General features: G+C 56.0%; 1 protein-coding gene across 1 annotated transcript in view; it reads right to left on the bottom strand.

The window, feature by feature from the left end:
• The window catches only part of COL27A1 (collagen type XXVII alpha 1 chain), a gene marked incomplete at its 5' end in the record, with an annotated part of 135,923 nt that overhangs the window by 55,991 nt on the left and 55,739 nt on the right, over positions 1 to 24,193 (bottom strand). The window contains 11 exons of the mRNA XM_080819190.1: positions 1,369 to 1,422; positions 2,674 to 2,718; positions 4,374 to 4,427; positions 4,562 to 4,615; positions 7,719 to 7,772; positions 8,394 to 8,447; positions 9,677 to 9,730; positions 12,972 to 13,016; positions 13,709 to 13,762; positions 20,854 to 20,898; positions 22,913 to 22,966. Coding sequence (XP_080675316.1) covers positions 1,369 to 1,422; positions 2,674 to 2,718; positions 4,374 to 4,427; positions 4,562 to 4,615; positions 7,719 to 7,772; positions 8,394 to 8,447; positions 9,677 to 9,730; positions 12,972 to 13,016; positions 13,709 to 13,762; positions 20,854 to 20,898; positions 22,913 to 22,966 — 567 coding nt within the window. The remainder of the gene's footprint in view (positions 1 to 1,368; positions 1,423 to 2,673; positions 2,719 to 4,373; positions 4,428 to 4,561; positions 4,616 to 7,718; positions 7,773 to 8,393; positions 8,448 to 9,676; positions 9,731 to 12,971; positions 13,017 to 13,708; positions 13,763 to 20,853; positions 20,899 to 22,912; positions 22,967 to 24,193) is intronic.

Below are 24,193 nucleotides of genomic sequence, written 5' to 3'. Positions count from 1 at the left end.
ACTCATTTGTCTCGTAGCCTATTTCCAGCTCTCATGCTTGGTGGCCTCATGTATAGCCTTGTCTGCCAGTTTTATCCCATGCCGGGGTGGCTCCTGCTGCTTAAGCAGCCACAGCCGCCCTGGTCTCCCCACAGCGTGCGCTGGAGAGGCGAGCAGCCCTGTGGGATAAATCCACCCAGACTATGTCACCGCTCTCACCACAGAAACCCAGCTGGTATCTGAGGGAGTAAGACCGAGACCTCAGGGGGCAGGACAAGGGCTAAGCGAGTCAAACTAGCCAGGAGCTGGGCTCCCAGATGGACACGGCTCACCGCAATCAGGGTCCGAGCCTCTCAGCCTTCCCTCCGGCGCCTCCCCCAGACCTCCCGCTCGTGAGAACCAGTGGGGCCAGACAGACACACGGGCCATGTCTGCTGAGCGGAGGGGGATGTGGATGTCCTGGGCTACCCTGGCTCTGCCCTCAACATCACGTGTCTGCCCAGAGGTAGACGTGGCCTAACACTCTGTCCAGGAGGGGTCAGAAAATCCAATCCACCAGAGGAGCCCTTGGAAAACCACTAAGTGAGGCTGCCCATGTGCCGAGGACCATCACTCTCCCACCCAGGCCAGGTCTTTTTTGATACGCTAAAAAAAAAATAAAACTTGGGGCGCCTGGGTGGCTCAGTGGGTTAAAGCCTCTGCCTTCGGCTCGGGTCGTGGTCCTGGGGTCCTGGGATCAAGCCCCACATCAGTCTTTCTGCTCGGCGGGAAGCCTGCTTCTTCCTCTCTCTGCCTGCCTCTCTGCCTACTTGTGATGTCTGTCAAATAACTAACTAAATAATAAATCTTTAAAAAATAAATAAATAAATAACAAAACTGTTACCAAAAGTAATACGTATTGACTGCACATCATGGGGAAAAGCTAGAGGCCCACAAGAGAGAACGGTCATGTCCTCTGCTCCCACCATCCGGAGAGAGCCCCTGTCCTCACTGCAGCCTCTGCTCTGAGCACGCAGGACCACCGTGCAACGGGCCCCCACAACAGGCTCCTTCTGGAACCTGCTTCCGACTACTGCCACACCACCACTCCCACACACACGGGCATTTTCCCGTCTCGTGAACTTGTCCGCTTCACCATCTTTGGTGGCTGCATTGCGTCCCATTACTTGAACTCTACCCCGCTGTTGGATTTTGAGGTTCTTGTTCATTTTGTCCTCTCTGTTACCAATATGTTGTGATAAATGGGGACCGTTGACCCCCTTTCCACAACTGTCCCTGGGATGGGGGTTCCAACTGGGGTCCTCATTTGCCGGTTCCCCCCTTCTTCTCTTCCCCAGTTGTTCCACACATGCCCGCCCTCAAAGCCCAGTCACTTCCAGGTCCCCTCACCTTCATGCCATCTGGGCCGGGCCGGCCAGGAAACCCCTTCCTGCCAGGTTGGCCCTGCAACAGACAGAGGTGAGTGAGGGGGTGCTAGGTGGAGGACGGGGGTGCAGCATCACTGGGGTCCCAGCCTTGGCCCAGGGGAGGGCTGCAATGCCCCAGAGAGGGCAAGGATGCAGAGACCCGAGGGCCCCAGGCTGCCAGCTGGTCCAGAGATGCAGGGGTGGGGGGTGGGGGTGGGGTATGGCAGCTGTGTGACCTCAGGGAAGTCTCCCCTCCCAGGCCAGTCCTGTTTTGTAAATGGGGATGTTGAAACCTGCTTTCAAGGAATGAGGAAGAGGAAGGAGCTGGACAGAAGATACAGGGTCCCGGGGGGGAATGGGGAGTTTATGCCAGTGGTCTTCAAAGTGTGGCCTGGGGACCCCTGTGATCCCTGGAGCCCTCCCAGGAGATGCATGACATCAGAACTAGGTTCACAATAACGTTAAGACGTTGTTTGTCTGTGTCTCTTTCATTCTCGTGAGTGTACGCGGAGTTTTCCAGAGGCTACATGACATGTGGTATCGTCAACAGATTGAAAGCAGAAGCAGATGGGAGAATCCAGCTGACTTCTATTAAACCAGACATTAAAGAGATTTGCAAAAACGGTAAAACAATGCCACTCTTTTCATTAGATTATTTTGCTTTGGGAAAATATAGCCAGTTGGTTGTTTTGTGTTGTTTTGTTGTAAAACTATTATTTTGTGACCATGAAATGGGCTTATTGTTATCTCAAATGAATTAATAAATATATTTAAAAGTTTTCAGTTTTAATCACTAATATCCATAGAGGGAGCCCACAGAAAGAAAAGAAGTTTGGGTCTACAATCATTTTTTTTTAAGACGGTAAGACCAAAACATTCGTGCACTTCTGGTTTACGCCCTCCCTGGCATGGGCCTCGGGAAGGGCACTTGGAGCAGAGCAGTGGGGAGGGGGCAAGGTGAAGTTCTGGGCTTGAGATGCTGGGCTAAACCCCTTGCTCTTTGAGCCCGATGGCCATGGGTGAAAATAAGCCCAGCAATGGTGTTCTCATGGAGAGTCAAATGCATGAAAGCTGGTGCAAAGCCCAGCACACGGCTGCTGGGCAGACACAGCTAGCCGGTTTCCCGCCTCTTGTCTCTTGTCCTTTGTGTCTGTTCTAGTCCCTTCTCTGGCTGGCCCAAAGCTCTTGCTGATGACTTCTCCGCAGAGCACCTCCCGTGTGTTGCCTATCTGCACACAGTGGGCTCAGGAACGACAAATCCCACCTCCCCGGGGCCAGTGACACTCACCTCCAAGCCGGGGGCCCCAGGAGGCCCCATGGGTCCCTCATCTCCCTAGAGGTGGGAGACACAAGAGAGGAAAAAGGAGAAATTAATCCAGTGAGGGAATCGGAGAACTTGACCTGTAAGGAGCGAAAGGGGTGGACAGAGGAGAGCCCTCCTGGACCAAGAGAAATGGTGTATGCCTGGTCCCCCCACCGCAGGCCCCCACCCAGGCCATACAGGGACTTCCACGTGAAGGGGGCTCCCAGTGCCATCTGAATGTGACAGGCATGGGGTTCGTGGCAGGGCTGGGCAGGAGGTCAAACCCTATCACATGCTGTGGGTACAGAGCCTCAACAGCAGCTCAAAGATATGAACTCTATTCTAAGCTCCACCATTGATTCAGTGACAGACCTTAACCTCCTCATGCCTTAGTTTCCCCATCTATAAAATGGTGCCAATGGAGAGGACCATCCTAAAGTATGACCACTAGCCTATGTGGAGTTCCTAGAGGACAGTGGTGAGGCCCTGTCCCCTCCTCTGTCACAAACATCATTCAGGAAGGGTGTGTGATGGGGACTGTAGGGGTGTGTGATGGGGACTGTGATTCAGGACTGCAGATGGGGCCAAGGGGCATGAGAGAGGGGGGAGACGGAGAAGTGAACGAATGCAGGGGTGGATGAATGAATCCACAGGGACGTGAGCAAGTGGCAGGCTCTCGGGTGGTAACGTGGGTGTAGACAGAGGCACGTGGCTGGCGCCGTCCCTCCCTCCTTGCCCCTCCCTCCCTTCCCACTCTGGGCCCTCCCGCAGGCCAGGGCAGCCTCCAAATCGGCCCCTCTGGCACTCCAGGCCTAACCCAGAGGCCCCCCTCGGGGGCCATCCCCCATCCCAGCTTCCAGGAAAGCAGCCCCACGTGGCCGCTCGCAGAGCCAGCGCTGGGACCCCGCCAGACCCAGGACCAGCCTGCAAAGGGATCTGTGTCCGCTGGATGCCTGCCTGTGGTTGTGGTGAGGCCGGGCCTCCTGGGCTCTCAGCCGGGGCTGTCTGTGCGTCACGGGGGCCTTGGGGTCTGAGCCTAGAAGGGTGGTGGGGGGCCTCAGTCATAGGCAAAACCCAGGGCCAGCCTGTGGGGTGCCCAACGGGGCCGCCCACGGAGAACTTCTCAATCCCCTTTGGCTTGAATGAAGAAATGAGCCAATGTCCACTCTGCCACTTACTAGCTCTGCCAGTTGGGTCCTTCTCTGGGATGCCCCCTGGGCAGCTCCCAGGAGCATAGACTTAATGGCACAGGGTCTTTGTCGTGGGCATCAGGCTCAAGCAGACCTGGATTTGAATCCTGACCCTGCCTGCCACTAACCATGCGACCCAACACGTGTCTTCCCCCTGAATCTCGGGGCTTCGCCATCTACTCTCCCACACCCACACCCCAGGAAGCTGTGTTACAGACAGGAGCAGCAGCAGCGGCCTCCAGAGAGAAAAGCCCCGGGCAATGGGGATGCAGTGGCAGCAGACAGTCACCTGCCAGCCAGGCCAGGCCAGAGAAAGACCTTAGCAAGGTCACGGGGTAGAGCCGCAAAGGATGAGCGGAAGGGTGGGCCTGAGGCAGCCCTGGGGAGGTGTCCGGGCCGAAGAGCCCTGGCCCCCAGCGGAAGCCTCCAGGATGCCAGAGGGAACCGGCGGGGCTGCAGGGGACAGGCAGGGGACACAGGGCCAGATGGTCTCACCTCGGGCCCCAGCTGCCCACGGGGTCCCGGCACGCCTCGAGCTCCAGGCTTACCCTGGTGAGAAGGGAACAGAAAGAGGTCTCAGAGGCGGCACCTCCACCACCATCAGAGGCTGGCAAGACCCCCAACAATTCCAAGCCAGGCAGCCAGCCCCAGAGGTCCGTGGTTTCCACAGAGCAGGGACTCACCTTCGTGCCTTCTGGGCCATTGTCCCCAGGGGGGCCAATGTCTCCGGGGAATCCCTGAGGGGAAGCAGAGAACACGGGTCATCCATGGGTGAAGGGAAGTGCTAAGAGCGTCGGTCTTGGAGGGAAACCAATCCAGGTTTCTGTCCCTTCCTGCATGGGATGGGACCCCGGGCAGGTGCATTAATCACCCAGACCCTATAGTTCTCTGTTCTAGAACAGGGACCTGGGTAAGAGCCTGTACATCTCGGAGAGTTGCTGAGAACATTAAATGAGATAATGCCAGAAAAGACTTAATATTGGGGGGCACCTGGGTGGCTCGGTGGGTTAAAGCCTCTGCCTCTGGCTCAGGTCATGATCCCAGGGTCCCGGGATCGAGCTCCACGTTAGGCTCCCTGCTCAGCAGGAAGCCTGCTTCCCTTCCTCTCTCTCTGCCTGCCTCTCTGACTACTTGTGATCTCTGTCTGTCAAATAAATAAATAAAATCTTTTTTAAAAAAACTAAAAAAAAAGAAAATACTTAATATTGGAATAAGTGCACAGTACACACAAGATTGTGTGACCCAGAATTCCCCACGTCCCAGGTCTGCTGCTGCTGGAGACCCAAAGCCAGTCCTCCTCTGCTCCAAGAAATGGTCGCCTTTGATTGCAGTGTGCCTACAGACAAGATGTTGTTCTGGGTTTGCTACAACTTCGAAGGGCTTAGGAAACGCTGGTCTAACTAAGCTGGGCTCCTCCTCTCCAAAGCTGAAACACCCCCTGTATCCCGGCCAGGTGTGTAGACTCTGCCCCATACCACCAAAGAGGGCTCACTGCTCCCAGACCAAGCCTGTCCCCGATGGCTGGCCACGCACTGGAGGCTTCTTCCTGACATGGAGCAGAGCCCCCTCCCTTTCCCCTTGACAACCTCATGCTGCCCCGTAGGACTCCACAAAGCACGGGAGGTGGGAGTCCTTCTTTCCACAGTGGTCTCTGCACAATTCGGAGACCAGTTTTCCCCTCCCCAGAGGCCTGCCCTTTGCTGTCCCTTCAATGGTTTCCACTCTGGCCCAGGGCCCCTCAGTCTTGCCACCTCCAGTCGGTCAGCTTCCACTATTGGCAGTCACTAGGATGCCGGTGTGTCTCTGGGTGTGAACAGACCAGCAGAGGACAGCACAGAAACATCCCCTTCCTTGTTGTAGGTGTAATACCTCTGGTAATTCATCCCAGTGCTGCATCCAGTGCTGTAGGTGTAATACCTCTGGTAATTCATCCCAATTTAGGGCAGCCCCACTATTCCCTTAAACCAAAATCTTATATGAATCCCTGAGACCAAAATGCCTCCTCCCACATCACCTCCATAAGTGACTTTTTCCCTTCCTTTTTGGTGACTCCCATTAAATTCCAGTTTAAACATCCTCTCACCCTTCTTACTAGCAATGGCAAGAATGGGTCTGAATTTTGAGCTAATAGAGAAAGCCAAAGCTACCCCATCTTTTTTTCTTCAAATCAAGAGCCTCAAAGTCCTGTTCTGCCATCAAATCACTGTGTGACCCTGGGCAAGTTCCTGAGCTTCTCTGGGCCTTGGTTTGCTCATCTGCAAAATGGTGACCACATCCCCTTACAGGGCTCTTGTGAGGCTTGAAGGGAAGAAGGCAAGCAAAGGGCTTAGTCCAGATCCGGGCACCTGGTGAGCACTCAGCAAAAATCCTCATCCAAAGGGACTCAGCATCCAAAAGGATGCAGAGCAGGAGCCATACTGCCACCCACCCCACCCACCCCCATCCCAGGGGGGACATGGTCTCAGAAGGAGCAGAGACCCAGGAAGACGCTGACGTGCTCTTCAGCTTCTGTCTTCAGCGGAGCAGGACCATCTCTGGACACAGAGTTAGCCAATCCAAACAGAACCCAAAGGTGGGAGACACAGACCCCAGATCTGTCCAGGGACCCAGGAGAGAACCAAAGCAGAGCTTATCTGCTACCAGCAGCAGTGACCCTGAGAAAGTCACTTCACAGCGCTGTGACTCGGTTTCCTTATCTGTCACACAGTGCGGTACCACCTCCGTCACGTGGTTGTAGCTGCATGTCAACATGTTCTCGTCCCCAACCTATAATACAGCCTGCTGAACGAGGTGGTGCCTGATAAACGTGAGGCAGCACGCGTCCCCCCCTTGGTGGCCAGACTGCTGGGAAACCCAGGCTGTTAGAAAACTCTTTTTTCCACAGCGGCCAGGGGAAGGAATCGAGGCCGTGGAAGAGAGGCCAACTGCATTCGTCTAAAGATAGGACTGTGTCACGGCCAAAGTCAACACAGCGTGAAGTCAGAACTTGGAGCTTGCAGGAAACTATCCCTCATCTATCTGGGTGATACCAGGAGTGATCTTTGGAAAGGTCTGGAGAACCCAGCAGAGTGAAACTTTTGTCTCTGAGATCTTGTGGAAGATGGGCAAGTGTGTGTACACAATGGGAGCTGGTTGGGGTTGGCCTCAACCCCCAGAAAGCCTGGGTACTGAGGATCCTGGGCAATGGGCAGCCCTGGCAGGACCACCCCATGTTCCAGAGATGGTCCCCGTTGGAGGGGCAGAGGGGAAGAGCTCAGCCAGCTGCCTCACACTGTCGTGTCTATGTGAAGTCTGCACATTAGCCAACAGACAGCAGACCTGTGCTAACTCTCACGTGTATCAGAAGCTCTCAGTCAAGTTCTACTAATTGCTAAATCATCCTTCATGACTTCTCATTCTCCATTCAAACACCGGAATTTTCATGTCTGCCTCTTGCTCCCCATTCCTCAGAACTCTGAGCCCTGAACTTTTTCCAGAGGGAGTGTGGGTGTTTGGAAAAGTTCCAGGGATCAGGCTGGAGAAAGAGGAGCTCCTCTTAAGGGTGCAGGCCCGAGTTCAGAGGGCTTTCCTGATGTTTTTTCTGGAAGCCATAAAGGTGACCACAAAGTCAGGGAGGGTCTCCGAGGCCAGCTTCTGTCCCACTGCCACTGAAAGTTACCAGGGACAAAGAGGCAGAAAAGGAAAGATCACTGATCTTGGAATTTCTATTCTTGGCCCCATCTCTCGTTTGCTGCACGGCTTCAGGTAAGTACCCCCTCCTCCCAATCTCTGGATCTCGGTTTCCCAAGGACAAGCCCCAGCCTTGATTGTAGCCGGACACAGAAATATGGCCTCACGTACCTCGGGTCCAGGAGGCCCAGGAAACCCAAGGGATCCCTTGTCTCCAACTTTGCCCTGGGGAAGAGAAGAGATGGTAGGGGAGGCACGGGTAAGGGAGGGCCCACTTTCCCCCATCCTTTGTATTAGCCCCCAGCTGTGGGGGGCTGAAAACCTCAGGGGCATATGAATGAGATCTCCCTAGATAACTAGGAGCTACTGTTCAAAGCCCACCTCCTACACTTACAGCTATGGGATCCTCGGGCAAGACACTTCATCTGGTAGAAGCTCAGTATCTCCATCTGTAAGATGTGAGAGATAATAATACTCTAGCCCTCGGGGTGGTTGGCAGCCTTCAAAGAAGTATATGGTACGGCAGGAAGCTGACACACAGCCGCATTCCAGAAATACATGTTATCAATGCTACTGCTGTTTTCAGGGCATTGGGAGCCCCAGATTCTGATTCTCCCCAGAACTCTGACAGTGACCGAGGCCTGTCTCTGATGCTGGGTGAGTTCCTGCCCCCCTGGGCCTCAGTGTCCTCCTCTGTAAAATGGGTGAATCTCATTCCTGTCCTGCTCTGCCTGGCTCCCAAGGTGGCTGCAGGAGGAAATGCGGTCCAGGATGTGACTGTGTCCCTGGTCACATTCATGATTGCAGAGCGCAAGGTTTGGGGGAGTCAGAGCAAAAGGTACTTACCAGAGGCCCCGGCTTCCCCCGTGCACCTGGGAACCCCGGCAATCCCTGGCTCCCCTGGAAAAGACCAAGAGCAGGCTGGGGTTAGTAAGGAGTGAAAATGGCCAGGGGAACAGCTGCTCAGTCACCCTTGCCCACCTGGGGCCTGGAGAACACACCCTTTTTGGGGGATATGAGCTTCCCCCTCACTTTCCCTGCCTCCAATCTCCAGCGGGGCACCCCCGTGTGTTGGGCGTCAGGGGTGCAAAGGTGATACAGCAGGCCCTATCCTTGCCAAGTCGTCCTGGAACCTGGGACCCCGGGGGGGTTCCAAGTGAGCTCCACAGTGCAATTTATGCCTGAGGAATTCTGGAGACAGGGGCCCAGCGGGGGAAGCAGCCAGGGCCCGCATGGCTCGCAGTCCGGAGACACCGAGGCTGGGTCAGGACAGGCCAGCCAGGAGGGAGGGAAGAGGAAGAGGGAGAGAGGGCCAACATCTGGGCCTTGTTGACTGGCTGGGCGAGGTCCAGATGTGGCCACATGGTGCCGGACACAGGCAAAGAGGAGCCGGCCTCGGCAAGCTGCCTCGGTTCACCCATCAGTCAGGAAGGCCGGTTACTCACTCACTTACTCAAACATGTCCTAAATGCTCACTGTTCTGTGTAGGACTCCGAGCTGAGCTCTGCCAGGGCTGTCTGGGGCAATACCCTTGGGGAGCTAGCTGGCTGGCATGGGGCTGAGCACAATCCCCATCAACCAGGTGCTGCCTCAGATGACGGACGGATGGGCTGCTCAGGGCACGTGGAGAGGGAAGTGGCCACCGTCCAAGCAGGTGGAGCAAACGGCATCTGAGCAGGGTTCTGAAGAATGGGGTCATGCAGAGGCTGAGCGGACGGTGTGACAGACAAGGCAGCAGTGTGTGGGGGCAGAGGGCCCTTTGGGGGAGCACGGGGGCTATAAGGATGAGGGGCAGGAACAGGTCCGAGGGCCTCGCTCACTGGGGTCCTGTGTGCAGGGATGAGGAGCCAGGATTTGGCAGTAGGGAGCCACGGATGGTCTGTGAGCACAGAGCAGAGCTTTGCGTCAGTGAGGAAGACAGACTGGGAGAGAGGGGATGGGGAACCTGACGGTGAGTCTGGAGGCTGTCAAGGCCAGGGAAGAGATGGTGACGGGGGACTGAGGCTGGAGAAGATAGGGTTATGTGAAAGGAAGCCATCTTTTAGGGGGATCCTGGCCCATAAGAGTCCCTGAGAAGGAAGCTGGGACCAGAGAAAAGCAGGGTTGGGGAGAAAATCTGCTGCAATTACCTTGTCTCCTTGGAATCCGGTCTCTCCTGACACACCCGGAACCCCTTGTTCACCCTAAATGCACACCAGCAGAGAACGTTACAATGGAGACCACAGTGGGTTCCAGAAGCCTTTCCACTTCCAGACCCACCAGCAGGACACAGCTTGGCTGAGGCTGTTCCCAGAGTGGGTCTGACCAGGAGCAGCCTTGTGAGAGGTAAGGGCAGGCCCGCGGGGATGCTTGGCTAGGGAAGGCAGGCTCGGGGGGACACGGAGCCGACCTCAACGCACACCTGACTGGGGTTGCTCAGGTGGCTGAAAACACCACTAACAGAAGCCAAACTGCCTGGCCTTTCCTGGACAACTGTCACTTGCAGATCAAAGGAACTGTTTCTTGATCCTTCAACACCTTCCTCATGAGCTTCAGGTCACAAGGGGCAGGTGCAGCCTGGGTAGTGCCCCCACCCCCATCATGGAGGGTTCTGCGCCTTTGTATCTGTTGCTTAGCCTTTTTCACCACTGGGCTGGGAGCTGTCACTTCCTCCTGTGGGAGTCTCTGTGTCAACCATCCGTGGAGGGCCGCTTCTAATCAGATGCCGGTAATCAGCTATAGCGTGAGAAACCAGCTACCCTGGCGGGCTAAGACTAGGTGCAAACAGTGAGTAAACGGGTCTTGAGTTAATCCTGACTGTTTCTTTCCTAAGGCGACAGAGATTCTGGCCATCAGGGGTCTCTCCTGGTCCCTCCCCATTTTCAGCCACGTCCTGGTACACGAGCTGTGGGAGAACCACACCAGAGGACGGTTCCTGTTACAGCTGGAGTCACAGCACGCCGCCCTCATCATCTCCAGCTTGCCATGCTGGATGTTCCCAATGGCACCCCGGCCCCAGCGCTCCAAAAACGTTCACAGCCCCAGGAGCAGTCGGAAGGTGGGGGAGGAAACCCGGGAAGAATGGAGACTCTCCGAGGACCCACATCGTGCAGCTCAGGCCATGAGCCAGCCAAAAAAAAAAAAAAAAAACTTCCTTGATAAAACAAAAGCCAAAATTAAAATAGATAAATAAATAAATAAATAAATAGCTTTTAAAAACAAAAAACAAAACTTCCTTTTTTTTTTCCAATCTGGAAAACCCTGTACAATATCCCAGAGGTTTGGGAGCCAAGAAAGTCGTTGGGTTCTTTTTTTTTTTCCCAGTGTGCACACACGTGTGTGCGTGTGTGTGTGTGTGTGTGTGTGTGTGTGTTGAAGGTCCAAAGGAGGAGCCGAGGGGATTAAAAAGAAAAAAAAAAAGTTGAAAAAGACACCAAAGAAATCAGGACAATGGATTTGGGTTGGAGCAGGAGTCTCGGTTCCAGAACGCGCCTCCACGCAGGAAGAAGGAGCCAAGTGGTTGTAAGCGGGACCGCGGCCAGGCCGGGTCATGGAAAATCCAGGATTCTAGGCAGGATGATGGGGGAACATGAAGGGATGGCTGTGGCATCCCAGGGGAGGGCCTGGGGGGATGGGTGTACTCAGCAACGTTAAGACCCCTCCCCAGCCCAAGGGGCAGAAAAGAAAGTCCTTTTTCTTTCCTTCTTTTTTCCAACCCCAAAGCCTTATTTGATTTTCTTGAAAACTATGGGCAGGAAAACAATTTCCTTTGCTTCTTTTTTTTTTTTTTCCAGAAAGCTTTCACATCTCGAAACGAGCCAGGCACCAGCAGTCAGCAAGCCAGCCGAGTTCCATGTAACACGTTTATTTCCATGTTCCTGCAGGGCCAGTGAGCGGGAGGCCAGCTCTGCAGAGGGGCCTATAAAAAGCTCAAAGCCTACACCCCCCCCCCCAACTTCCTTTCTCCCTTGTCCATGACTTCAACATTTCCAGAGCACTGATGTCTCGAACCCCAGAGCGAACAGGTAGCTGTGGGGGAGAGCTGCGCCTTGGAGAGAAAGCTCCTCCGTCTCAAGGGGAAGACCACAGAAGAGGGGGCTCAGGAGCCAGCAGGGCAAGGCCAGGGGCACAGCACATGAGCCCCAGTGTCGGGGTCGAGGGGAGCTACAGCCGGAGGCCTGCAGGCGGTGGGGGGCGGGGGGGGGGAGTGGCAGGAGACAGTGAGGAGGTGGAAAGGTGGAAACACATGGAGAAAGCACCATGCCCCTGACTACCTAGGGGGGAGGTGGGTAGGACCATCTGGGTGTGCCCGTGGCAGCTCCCATTTCCCCTTTTTTAAGAGTCCGAGGGCCTTTGATACATCTCTTCGAACTCTTGGGGCTGCCCCCCTCCTTGAAATGGAGGCACGGTTGAGGTCTCTGGAGCACGTGCCTGGCTTCACAGCTTCCCAGCCCACAGAGGCTCAGAGGCTGGGGGGGTTAATCCCCACAGAGCACTCACACGGTGCCCGGCCCTGGCACCTGCTCCCGTTTCTTGGGTTTACGGGGACCCGAGTTATCTGAAGACAGGTGCACAAGGATCCTGCCCGTGGGAGCGGCACTCAGCTGCTCAGACTCGGGGAAACTTGGATGCGGTCCGAAAGCCCTCCCACACCCACTCTGGGGTGCCTCGCTGACCGAGAAGTTGAGAGGGGAGGGCAGGAAGATAGCTACAGGGCAGAGCGCGGGGAGCACCGCCCCCAGCCCTTCACGGCTTGGTCCCTCAGATACTGCACGACGGGGCCAGGCGCTGCCCTGCTCTCGGCCCCGGGATCCCACCGACCCCTGTCCAACTGCGGTCTGGCACCGGGGGAGCTCAGCACCAGGATTGTGTGGAGGACACGTGGCACGGGTGGCCTCCCCATGGCAACTGGGAGGAAAGCGGGTCAGGGGCTCAGAGGCCTGTGCCAGCTTTGCTGTTGTACACTCAGACCACGTGCTCTCTGGGGTTGGGTTCCCAGTTCTAACTGGGGCGGTTTATGTGGATTCATCTCCTATGGCTGGAAGAGGTCTCTGGTCCCCGCACCACACCTGCCCACCGCAGGGACTGTCGTCTCAGTAACAATCCCCCCTTCCTCCACCCCACCCCCATTCTGGCTTTGGCCTCCCAGTCCAGATGCTGGGCTGGCCTCGACCTTGCTCTCTGAGACTGCCTTGCCTTACCCCGACCTGTGCCTCAACAGCCCCCCCAGGCTCTATCTTCCAGGGTCTGCACACCCCACACCGCCTGCCTGAGCTCCACCTGAGTTACAAGGAAGCAGCCGGGGAACACAGATGTCGGGGGGCCAAAGGAGAGACAGGAGGAGTGTGGGGGAGTGGACCTGGCAAGAAAGCAGCAGTGGCACTGGAGGGAGGGGAGGGTCGCATGCAGATAAAACACAGTGCAACAAGGGAGTATTCAGATCACCTTATCACCTTTCAGTCCGGGCTCCCCCATGTTCCCCATCAGTCCCTGCAAGAAAAAGGCGAGATCCTGCTGGGTGGGGGGGCTCAACGCCATGGAAGTCAAGTGCCCTGCCCGACACCCACCGGCCTGCTGTGCCCACCCGATGCTCGTTGCCCCACCCAGCACTCTGTTTTCTCATCCCTGAAAGGGGGCAATGACCCCCAGCCCGGAGGGCCGTGATGTGGACTGAAGGAGCACGAGAAGGGGCAGCTGACTCCTCAGCCATGGCACTCTGAGCAAATCCAGGGGAGAAGGCTGCTTGTGGGGACCGATGGGTTCCACGAGCATGGTCCCCTACATGCTGGCCACATGGGATCACCTTCAGAACGAGGTCCTAGCAGTTTGGGCCCACCTTTTTCCTGCACGCCCATCCCACTCAGGGATGTACCAAGTTCCCTGGCTTGCCGCTATAGTTTCTATGCCCCTTGTGATGCCCCCCACTCCCCGCTGGCCTTTCAGTGCCCTGGCATCCAGAACCCCATGAGACTCAACCCCAGCTCAAGGACTGCTGTCTAAGAAACATGTCAGCCATGGTGACATACAGGTGAGGATTGGCTCTCAGGCCAACCCCCTGAATCCCCGCCCACCCCTCCCCCCACACTGAGCCCAGGTCCACTTCCCTCTGGGCTGCCATGGGCCAAGGGAGTGGGGGGACACCTGGCTGGGTCGAGACCTGGATTCAGGGATGGCTTATTTACCTTCATGCCCTTGGGTCCTGGATAACCAATCGGACCCAGTGCTCCCATGTCGCCCTGGCAAGAGAAAGAGAAGAAGGCATCATGAGAGGTGGCTCCCAAGAGTCTGGCCTGGGCAGGATGATCCCCAGCATCCCCTGGCCTGGGCTGCTGGGGACACAATACCCATTGGCTCCATCAGACCACCTGCTCTCGTCTCTCTGCTGCTCACTCATCATGTGATCTGGGGTGGCTAACCTCCCCGTGCTTCAGTTTTCCCACCTAAAATGGGGGTCAGTACTAGGTACATCCTAGAGCTGTTTCAGGAAGAACCGACTTAAGCATACTAAGTGCTGGGCATGGTCTGGAGGCATCTGGGGTTGTCCCAGCTGAAGGGCCTCTACCGGCATCTCGTGGGTGAAGGCCCCACGACACAGAACGATCTGGATCAAAATGCCCACGGTGCTGGGGTGAGAAGCCTGCCTAAGAATGAAGGGGTGGCTGGATCCTCTGTGCACAAGCCCATCCTTCTCCCCTCATGGATCCTCAGCTCCTGCCCGCCCCTCCGGGTACTGCTCCGGCCACAGCCATCTGGGTAAACCCATGCCCAGAGATAGGGAGCCCCCGAAAATGCGCCCTTCTCCCCTCTTTCCATTGCTGTGACTCGTCAAAGTGTCTGGCTGCTATGTGCACTCCCACAATGGGCTTGACCTCTCTGGGTCTCAGTTTCCCACGTCCCTGAGTCAGGGTCCATGGGGGTCCCTGGCTAGTGCTCGGAAGCTCCCAGGGGAGGCCAGCTGCCCCAGGCTTCCTGTGGGAACCACCCAGAGATGTCTCCATTGCATTCCTGCCCAACTTCCACAGGAGGGCCGATGGGCCCAAGGAGAGAGATGGAGGGAAGGTGCCGAGTTCACAGACGGTGGCGAGGTCTGCTGGGGCATTGTCGCCCCACCCCCATCCAGCCCCTGCAACGGCTCGGATCAGCTGCTACAGAGGCCGACCACCGTCCGGCCACAGCCCTGCCAGGGACGGGCTGTGTGACCCTGAGCAAAACCCTTGCCCTCTCTGGACCTCAGGATCCCCACCTAATGATAAGGTCAAACCAAACCTTCTAGCTGTTCCTCTGCAAAGAAATGGTGCTTTCAGCTCTATCAAGTAATCTTCTGAAGGAAGTAAGGTCTCAGCAGGCGCCAAGACTAACACAAACAGCAGTGTCTGCCAGGCACGGGGCTCGGCACCTTACCTGCCTCCACTCCAGGACTCCTCACAACAGCCCTTGGAGATTCACCCTCCCACCATCCCCATTTTACAGATGGGCAAACTGAGGCTCCATAAGGTTAGGACTGGATGGAGCTGGGATTCACACCAGGCAATCCGTCTCCAGAGCTTCCAGGCAATTCTGAAGTCGTCTTGGGAGAGGAAGGTGAGGCCAGGATCACTGGCCAGGAGAGGCTGGGGTCCGAGGAAAAGCCAGCCCTTCAGAGAAGAGCACCTCCCTCGGCCATGCTGGCTGCTGCTTCTCTCCCTCTCTTTTTCTGGATGAAAGGAGCCAGGGGTAGCATGCCCAGAGTTCCGCGTAATCCACAAATAAACAGAGGAGGCTCTCCTGGCACAGTTGGCTCCAGCTGGGGCCCAGGCTGTGGGCAGGGGACCAGCCAGCAGCTCCAGGAACACAGGCTCCTTCTTTCCGCCGCAGGCCTGAAGGTGCCTTGTGTGGGGACTGAATTCAATATGGGCCTGACTGACACCTGGGGGCCTGGGGAGCCACAGCAACACCACACCCGCCACCCCTGCCAGCCCTTCCAAAAAAGGTCTATGTGTGCAGTGGGAGGCAGGGACTTGCATCGGTGTCAAACCCCTAAGGACAAGGAATCTGTGGAAAAGGGACTCTGGCTGCAGGGCACATGGGGAGAACGTGGTGGCTTGCTTAGGACAGGCCTTTCCCATCTTGGCAGGGACCCAGTGCTGGGCTCTGAAAGCCCTCGGGGGAGGAACAGAGAAAATTCCAGGCCGCTCTCCCCCCAGTGCAGCCCGTAGAGCACCGGCTCTGCGCTAGACACCCTTGTGGGCAGCCCGGCCGAGCAACACACAGCATGTCATGTCCTCACAAGAAAGAACAATGAGTAATGCCCTGAATTTGGATCCTGTTCCCACTTCTGCCTAAGCTCCCAGACACCGTTCTAAACATCTTGACCTTCGTCCTGCTGACTCTCACCAAAACACAACCATGTCCACAGCCCTTTCCAAACTCCTACTGTGTGCCAGGCTCCACGCTCAAGACATTGAGGTCCTGTCAACTGCCGTGCTCGGGCCTTAGGCTGGGCCCCGGATGGAACATGCTGCTCGGGCCCTGGCCAGCTGTTCACGGTAACCCCATGAGGCCCGTCTTACAGAGGAGAAATCCAAGGCTTAAACAGAGGCTCAGTCGGTCACCCAAGACTAAGCCAGCCACAGGGGATGTGGGCAGGACCAGAACCCAGAGCTGTCTGTCTGGCAGGACCTCCCACCATCCCTCACGTATATCTTCCCTTCCTGTCCTGCTGTCCCGCTGCAGCTGGGGCATCCCTGGCCACACGTTCCCGGACCCAGAATCTTCCGAGGTGCTCATGTTGTTCATGCACACTCATCCTTCCGCCGAAGCGCCAGCATCCCTTCCCTGACCCTACAGGCTGGTCAGCCCCCTGCAGTCAGGTCGCACAGTCCTTGCCACACTGGCGACCATTTATGTGCGTGTCTATGTGGCGGAGAGTGGCTTAACAACCGGGTGAGAAAGAAAGCTAATTCCGCTCTCATTTACAAACCCTCTAGGGAGAAATCTCGCCTTCGTGTTCCTAGAACTGCCTTTGAAGGCAACAAGGCCTCTTTCCAGAAACTCTGATAGGGATCAGTGGCTTGGGGACAGGGGAGTGGGGGCTGCGGCCGGTCCTGGCTCCTGTGTGGTCTTCATAAGCGTCATCTCACACAGAACAGCCCCTGGCGTGGTCCACACTCTCACACATGTGCTCTCTCCATTCTGATGAGCCGAATGCAGGATGCGGTGGGGAAATCCGTGACCCACAGACACAGACCCAGGTCCAGCTTTTTGCTGTGTGACCTTGAGCAGATGTTTCAGCTGCTCTGTGCCTCAGTTCCCTTCAGTGTACCATGGTAATCCCACTTCCTACACTCAGAGGCTTGCCGGGATCATTAAGTACTTAGCGCAAGTCCTGGCACACAAGGGGTTGGTAAGTATCAGTTCTGTCACAAGGAGACGAAGTCAGATGATCGTTTACCAACAGAATACAGGGGACCTGTCCACTATACCCCACATGCTGGGTTTTGGCCTGACCATATATTCTTTGGGTCTCATTAGACCCAAGGAGGACCCAAAGTTCCCTTTCTATCACTCAAAATAAAAAAAAAAGACAGAAATCTTTGTTGGGAAGATCATGGAACCAGGGACGCTTTTCTTGAGGGCCAGCCAAAGGGTTTCAGTTACTCAGAGGGGGCTATCCTGAGGAGGTCTCCCTTCAGAGGCTGCAGGGGGGCCGCCAGCCACTTATTGGGATCCAGGCCACACAGACCTGGGTTGCAAGTCCTAGCTGGTGACCCCAGGCTCCAGCCTCCCTATCTGGGTGACTGGGCTGCGGCCACCTCCCTCCAGTACCTCAAGGCTTCCCCAGCCTAATGCACATCAAGCACACACAAAACAGAGACGCTCCATAAATGTTAGTCTATCTCCCCACACCCTTCATCCTGCCTGCAAGGACCTCGGGGGTGGGGAGTGGAGGGGGGTGACAGAGGACGTTTTGGCTTCAGTCTGCATGCAAATTGCTTCAGCTGACTAGACAGAAGGCACTGAATAAACCTGAAACTCCACTAAAATGATTATCAATATGTGGAATTCCCATTCGCTCAGCTAAAAACCCACATCCTCTGGAAAACCAGGGGTGACTCATGATCCCTTTTCCCCTTTAACTCCTGGTTAGAAAATTCCTTTCCTCTCCAACTCTCTGGGGAGGCCCCTGTTCTCCCTACCCGCCCTCCCCCACCCCCACCAGGGCACAGAAGCTGTGGTTTCCAAAAATCCAGGGCGGGGTAAAAAATCTGGCTTGGTAAGAAACAGCACTAGTCCAGGGACCCCTGGCGATCTGACAGGTTCAGGTCCGTGCTTGTGACCCCCACCCCCACCACAGGAGGAAGGGAATATTACTTTGACAGCAGAGGGAATTTTAAAACAGGGGAACTGGGTGCCTGGGTGGCTCAGTATGTTAAAGCCCCTGCCTTCGGCTCAGGTCATGATCCCAGAGTCCTGGGATCGAGCCCCACATCGGGCTCTCTGCTCAGCGGGGAGCCTGCTTCCTCCTCTCTCTCTCTCTCTCTCTTTCTCTCTCTGCCTGCCTCTCTGCCTGCTTGTGATCTCTGTCAAATAAATAAATAAAATGTTAAAAAAAAATAAAACAGGGGAAGTGAGGCTGAAAGTAGCGATGAAAGACACAGGGGAGAGGGAACCCTGAGGACGCACTGAGCAGCGACTTGGAAAGGGACATCACATGGGTGCGGAGTCTGAGGAATGCAGGAACACCCCATCTCAGGCCCCTCAGAACCGGGGCAGCAGGAGGAGGGTCCTGGATGGTCCTGCCTCCATCTTGTCCTGCCTTGTGAGTGATCTTGGCCAGGGCCTCAGCTTTCCCATCTGCCCAATGGGATTCTCCTAAGAGATCCCGTGAATAGGGCTGCCCGAACGAGCCAATGAAAATAAGGTCTGCCCCGCTAAATTCCAATGTCAGATAAGCACCAAGGATATTTTAGTATAAACTGCATTCTAAATATTGCATCTGAAATCCAAATTTCACCGGGCGTGTTGTAATTTTCTCTGGCAACCCTCGCTGTGGAAAGCAAAGGGGAGCCTAGGTGGGGAAGAGCTTTGTAAAGAGTCAGGAAGGCCAGGGGCATCGTCTCAGCCTCCAGAGCCTGCGTTCACTCGGACAAAGGATACTCCTGCTCCTCTCAGGACCCAACCTAGTGGCCACTAGACAATGACGAAGAGAACACATGCCAGTGACGAAAGCGGGGATGCCTAAACATCCCTTCCGGTCCGCTTTGGGAACCGAGAACACGGAGGCTTGGCAAGGACAGAGAGCTGCCATCTTTTCATCGCGAACAGCCTCTCCCAGGGGCAGGGAAATGACTGGGGCTCAGGACACAACAACTCCGTAGAGTGGCCTGGGCTCCCCCAAGAAAGGGCGTCCAATACCAGGCTGTTCGAGCTGGACTGTAATCACCAAGTAACCAGGATGTTCCAGAAGGCATCCTTGTGAGCTTAGAGGAGGCAGGGCAGGACTTCGGGGGTCCTCATCAACTGGGGTTCTCTACCTCTCCTTGCAGATATTCCTTTTCCAAAGCATCTGGGTCAGTGCCTTGTGCCAAAGAAGATGCCCAGCAAAGTCCTGCTGAATGGACATCAGGGTTGACAAATGCACGACTCCTAGAGGGACACTTTGCTGCTCCCACTAAGTTCCAAGGTGACTCTGAAATCTGTCTCCACATAGTACTCCAGAGGACTGCTACTACGCATAACACATGCGTGTGTGTGTGTGTGTGTGTGAACTAACAATGACTACTATTACGGTGACTAGCACTTCTTGAATTCTTGCTATGTGCAAAGCACTTTATATGCACTAGTGTCTTTAAATCTTCACAACTGAAGTCTAAGGCAGGTACTATGATGGTCCCTGTTGTACAGATAAAGAAAGTGAGACACGGAGAGGTTAAGAAATTTGCTCGGAGTCTGAATGCAACCAGCAGTCAAGCTAGGCTCTGAACCCAGGTGGTCTGGTTGCACGGACTGGCCCCCGTGGCCACGGGACTGCATTGGACAGTGTGTATCTGCGGTCCTCACAATGGAGGGCACGCTGATCTCATCCCATGGAGGGGGGCCCTGAGGCTCAAGGAATGAGGCCAGAGCAGAAGAGCACAGAGCTAGCAGGAGGCGAGGCTCGGGTGCACACCCGGGAGGTCTGGACCCTCAGTCCCTACCCCGCCCGAGTTCTGCACTCATCTGCTCGATCATGAGCACGTTGCCACTGGGGACCTGTGGGGCCTCTTACCAGGACTGGCCTCCCCTGAACGATGGGGCCCCTGAACGCCCCTGGGGCCTTCTCCAGCCTCCCTCTGGCCAGAATTTCATGCCACAGTTGCCGGAGTAGCCAAGGCCGGCAGCCCATTTGTCAAAGTAGGCAACAGCCTACTTAGGTCCCTCCATGGCCTCCCCAGACTCAAGCTCCATGAGGAATGACCAGAGAACAGGGCAAAGGGAGCGTGGAACCCTGGGGAGAACTCCCAGAGTCCTTTCCCAGGCCTGGACCTCTCAAGGGCTCCCAAGGTCAAGGTCCCACTCCGAGGGCCCAGCAGGAGGCCCTGGTTTTGGCTCCTGGAACCACTCCGCAAGGCCTACCCCAATCTGGATGGAGTCAGAAGTCAGCCTGCCTCCCACCTCCCTGTGCACAGGCCTCAGCATATCAGGAAGTGATAGCAATGATTCATATAATGATCTCTTCCTCTCACTGCACATTTACTAAATGCTAGACCCTGGGCCAGGGACTGTACACGTCAGTCCTCGGTTAAGCCTCACAGGACCCCCCAGAGTCCTCTATCACCATCCCCATCTTACACACGACAACGAACTAAGGCTCAGAGAGAGTAAGCAACTTCACCCAGGTCACACAGTCAGGACGGGGCAGATCTGTGACTTGAACTCAGGGGGTCTGGCTCCAGGGTCAGTGCTGCGAAGGAAACGATGAGGAAGACCGGCCTGACATGACCCAAAGCCTCAGCTCCTTGGCCAGCTGTGTCCTTCCTCTGGACCGGAAGCACCTCACCTGTGAACAGGCGTCCTATCCCCCGCCTAGACCTCCTTGCAGTGCGACACACAGGCAGCAGGTGTGAAAGTACATCTGTACTCTCACGCTCCAAGTACCTGCCTTCATTTAACTAATGAAGAAAGGGGCTCAGAGAAGGTGGGCAATCCACCTGAGGACACACAGCAGGGCTTTCCTCCCTCTGCCCCCTTGGCCAGAATGACAGGTCCTGCTCCCCCAGCTCCTCCTGGCATTTGAAGAGAGAGAGACCTCTCCACCAAGACTCAGTGCTGCCTCTCACCCCCACCACCCAGGCATCTGTGTACTTACAATGAGGCCGGGGACTCCTTGGGGCCCTGGCAGGCCCAGTTCTCCCTGCAGGTAGGAAGAGAGCAAAGTGGTTACTTGCCCTGTCTCCCTCCCAGGCCGCTCCCTCCACTCTAAACCTCTGTGGGCACCTGGTGGGATCCTTTGGAGCCGACCATTCTTTGTGCCTGATTAGTGAATCCTGGAGCCTGGCCTGAAATTTGGACAAGACCCTTCCCTCTTCTGCTCTCAGCTTTCCACATCTGTAAAACAGGGAGGCTGGATTTCCAGACCAAGTGTGAAAGAAGAGGCAGAATCCTGATCCTGACAATAAAGATGTACTGGGTGTCTGGCCCAGGTCTCGTTTCACCTTCACTTTACAGATGGCAACACTGAGGCTCAAGAGTTTCATGATGGGCCCAAGGTCAAGTGCAAGGAAAGAACACAGTGGCTCAGTTCCAAGCTGAGAGCCATGGGGCTGGCCTCTCTTCCTCTTCCAGCCAGGAGGTGCTGGGGCGCTTAGAGAAGCTCGCCATCACCGAAGGAGGCTGTCAGGTCCCTGCCTCCCAGAAGCTGGAGAGGGCTCTCACCTGGGAGTCAGGGGATAGGGCTGCACACGGTGGCGGGGGGGGCGGGGGGGGACACGATGTTCTAGAAAGGCTGATTATCAGTGGGAATTGCCAGCCCCCTCCAGACAGGAGGCTATCACTACAGCCACCGAGAAGAGGAGGGGAGAACCAGCCTTGGCTTTAAATGAGGGAAGCGACTTGTCCAAGGTCACTCAGCAACTGTATGGCCACGCTGGGGCCGCTCATCAGCCCCGTTTCTGCTCCCCCAGGACTGAGGACAAAGACACCGCTGTCCCATCCCCCAGCAGGCTTCGGGGATGACATCACACCGAAGGAGAGGCTCCGATTTCTCGCCTCCGTGCCTTCGCAGGTGGCCTTTCCTCCATGTGGAATGTCCCTTCACTTCTCTGCTTGCCCCAACCCAACATCACCCTCCCCAGGAGTCTCCCTGCTCCTCTATCCCTCCTCCACAGCACCCAGCACCCTTGACCTCACACATCTCACTCTGCCTGTATGATGGACTGGACAGACAGCCATGACCTCCTCGAGGGCCCTCGATGTCCCCGCTGTGACCGACTGCTTACAACGGCCCCCATCCCAGGAACACCTGTTGTGAGCCTACCACCTTCCCACCCCCTCTCATTTCCTTCTTACACCAGCCCTCTGGGGCCGGCATTCCAACCCCCAGATTTACCAAGAGGGAAACTGAGATTCAGAGAGGGGAACCGATGTGTCCAAGTGACACAGCAGTAATCAAACCCGAGTCCTCCTGGCTCTGAGACCAGGGCTGGAGCCCCCAGGGGAGCCGGGGTGAGCCCAAGCGGGATCAGGCTCAGAGAGCATCTGTGGAATTGAAATTCCTACATCCTCAGGGGCTGATCATGGATCCAGCCGTCACCTTGACAGAAAGCACAGCTGGCCACAGCTGCTTAGGTGGGAAGGCCCAGAGAGAGATGGGGGAGCACGGCAGGTGTTCCAAAGAGCTTTCAACTTGGTCTGCTCCCCTGGGACAGGGAACACACTCCCTCTCCCGCCTGAGACTGAGCTTGGAACAGGAAGGGAGGGGCGGGCTCAGTCCCTCAGGGCAGGCTGACCTGGCTCCTCAACGACAGGCCTCCGATTATTTACAAACTCTATAAACATGCCAGTGTTGCACATTTCTTTAGAACTCCGCTCTCCCCTCCACACAGGGCCTGCAAACCATCTGCTCCCCCAGGGCGCTGCTGTCCCATAAACACTGCCAATGCTTTATAAGATGCTAGTAGCCCGGCTTCCCCAGTGGGGAGTGACCCAGAACCTTCCTGAGTCCTTGCAGATGCAGCATGGTCTGGGGCTTTGGGACCAGAGGCTCAGTGGGCCCGGGGAGGGGGGGGCTTCCCTGGGGTGGGAGCCCAGGACACCCACAGTGGACAGAAGCCTCGGGTTCACAGGTGGCATGGCTGGGATCCGACCCATTCTGTCTGACCCCAAAGCTTGAAATCTCTTTCCTGTTCCCCACCACTGGAAATACTTACAGGGTTCCCATCCAGTCCAGGAGGACCCCTTTCCCCAAAGTCTCCAGGAAACCCCTAAAGGCATAAGAGAGAAGAAACATCTGTAGATTAGTGTTTATACCTGGGGGGCGGCTTCCATCCTAACCCCCGCGGGCACACACGACATGTCCGTGCAGTCTCACTCCTGGGTTCTGGGATCTGGGCAGGCGACAGGGTCCCCAGTTATGCAGTGCCCTCCACAAACACCCCCACATGAAGAACTTCTCGGGAACTGGGTCCTGGGGAGGAGCCCATAGCTAGAGAGCCCTTTTCTTACCAACACAGACTCTGAGAAGAAGTGAGCGTCTGAGTCGACAGCACGGAAATGCCCACCCCCAAATCTGAGACCCGAACCGAGGAGGCGGGAAGGACAAGAACTGAGGTCAGGAAGCGGAGTCCACGCTTGAGCCAGTAGCTGACTCGTGGACTGTTTTAAGGACATCCCTTCCCCCCGTGGGCCTCAGTTTCCCCACTAGTCGAAGGAGGAAAGGCCTCTGCGGCACCTTCCAGCTCAGACCTGCAGCCGTGACACGCTCTGCAAAAACCACCCTATGCAATCACAATCCCATTTTTACAGATAAAGAGGGACTCTGGAAGGATAAATGTCAAGGTGATGCAAGGTCACACGGTTGGTGACTCTCCGCACCACTGGCAGAGGGAAGTTTCAGCAGCCCTGAGAGAGGCCGGGCCACCCGGCCCAGGCAGGTCTGGCCCTCTCATTCCACCCCGGACCCCACTCCATACTCTCCGGGGACACAGGCAGCTGGAAAAACATCAGCTGTGGGGACATCTCTGGGGACCAGCGTAGGAGTGGGGGGCAACTTCGTCTCACTTCAAAAGGAAAAGGAAATCCTCAAGCTTGGAATTTAGGGAAACCTGTTCTTCTCCCCTGCTTGAATTCAAATCGTTGTTTTTCCAGGGAAATTTAATAAAAAACACAGCACATGTTTCTCTGACCAAATGGATGCCTGAGCCGCTCAGTAAAGAAAGATTCCTCACAGAAGGTCATTTGTGTCTGGTTTCTAACACAGCTGGGGGAACCCGGGGACTAGATTAAACCTAAGGACAAACCCCAAACCAATGACAGCGTCTGTCCTGGCTGAGCAAACAGATCTTGAAATGTGTGTGTGCCCAGGCCTTTGTCCCTGCCCTGTCCAGCTGTTCTATCCTCCTCAGATCCCTTCTCTGTCGGGGAGCCCCCCTGGATCAGAAGGTCAAGGGCTGGCATTCATCCTGAAGGAGGTGAGGCTTCATTCAGACACC

Source organism: Martes martes (assembly GCF_963455335.1).
Source record: "Martes martes genome assembly, chromosome: 12".
Classification (NCBI taxonomy): Eukaryota; Metazoa; Chordata; class Mammalia; order Carnivora; family Mustelidae; genus Martes; species Martes martes.
Note: the sequence above shows the minus strand (reverse complement) of the source record. Positions and strands in the feature narration are given on the sequence as shown.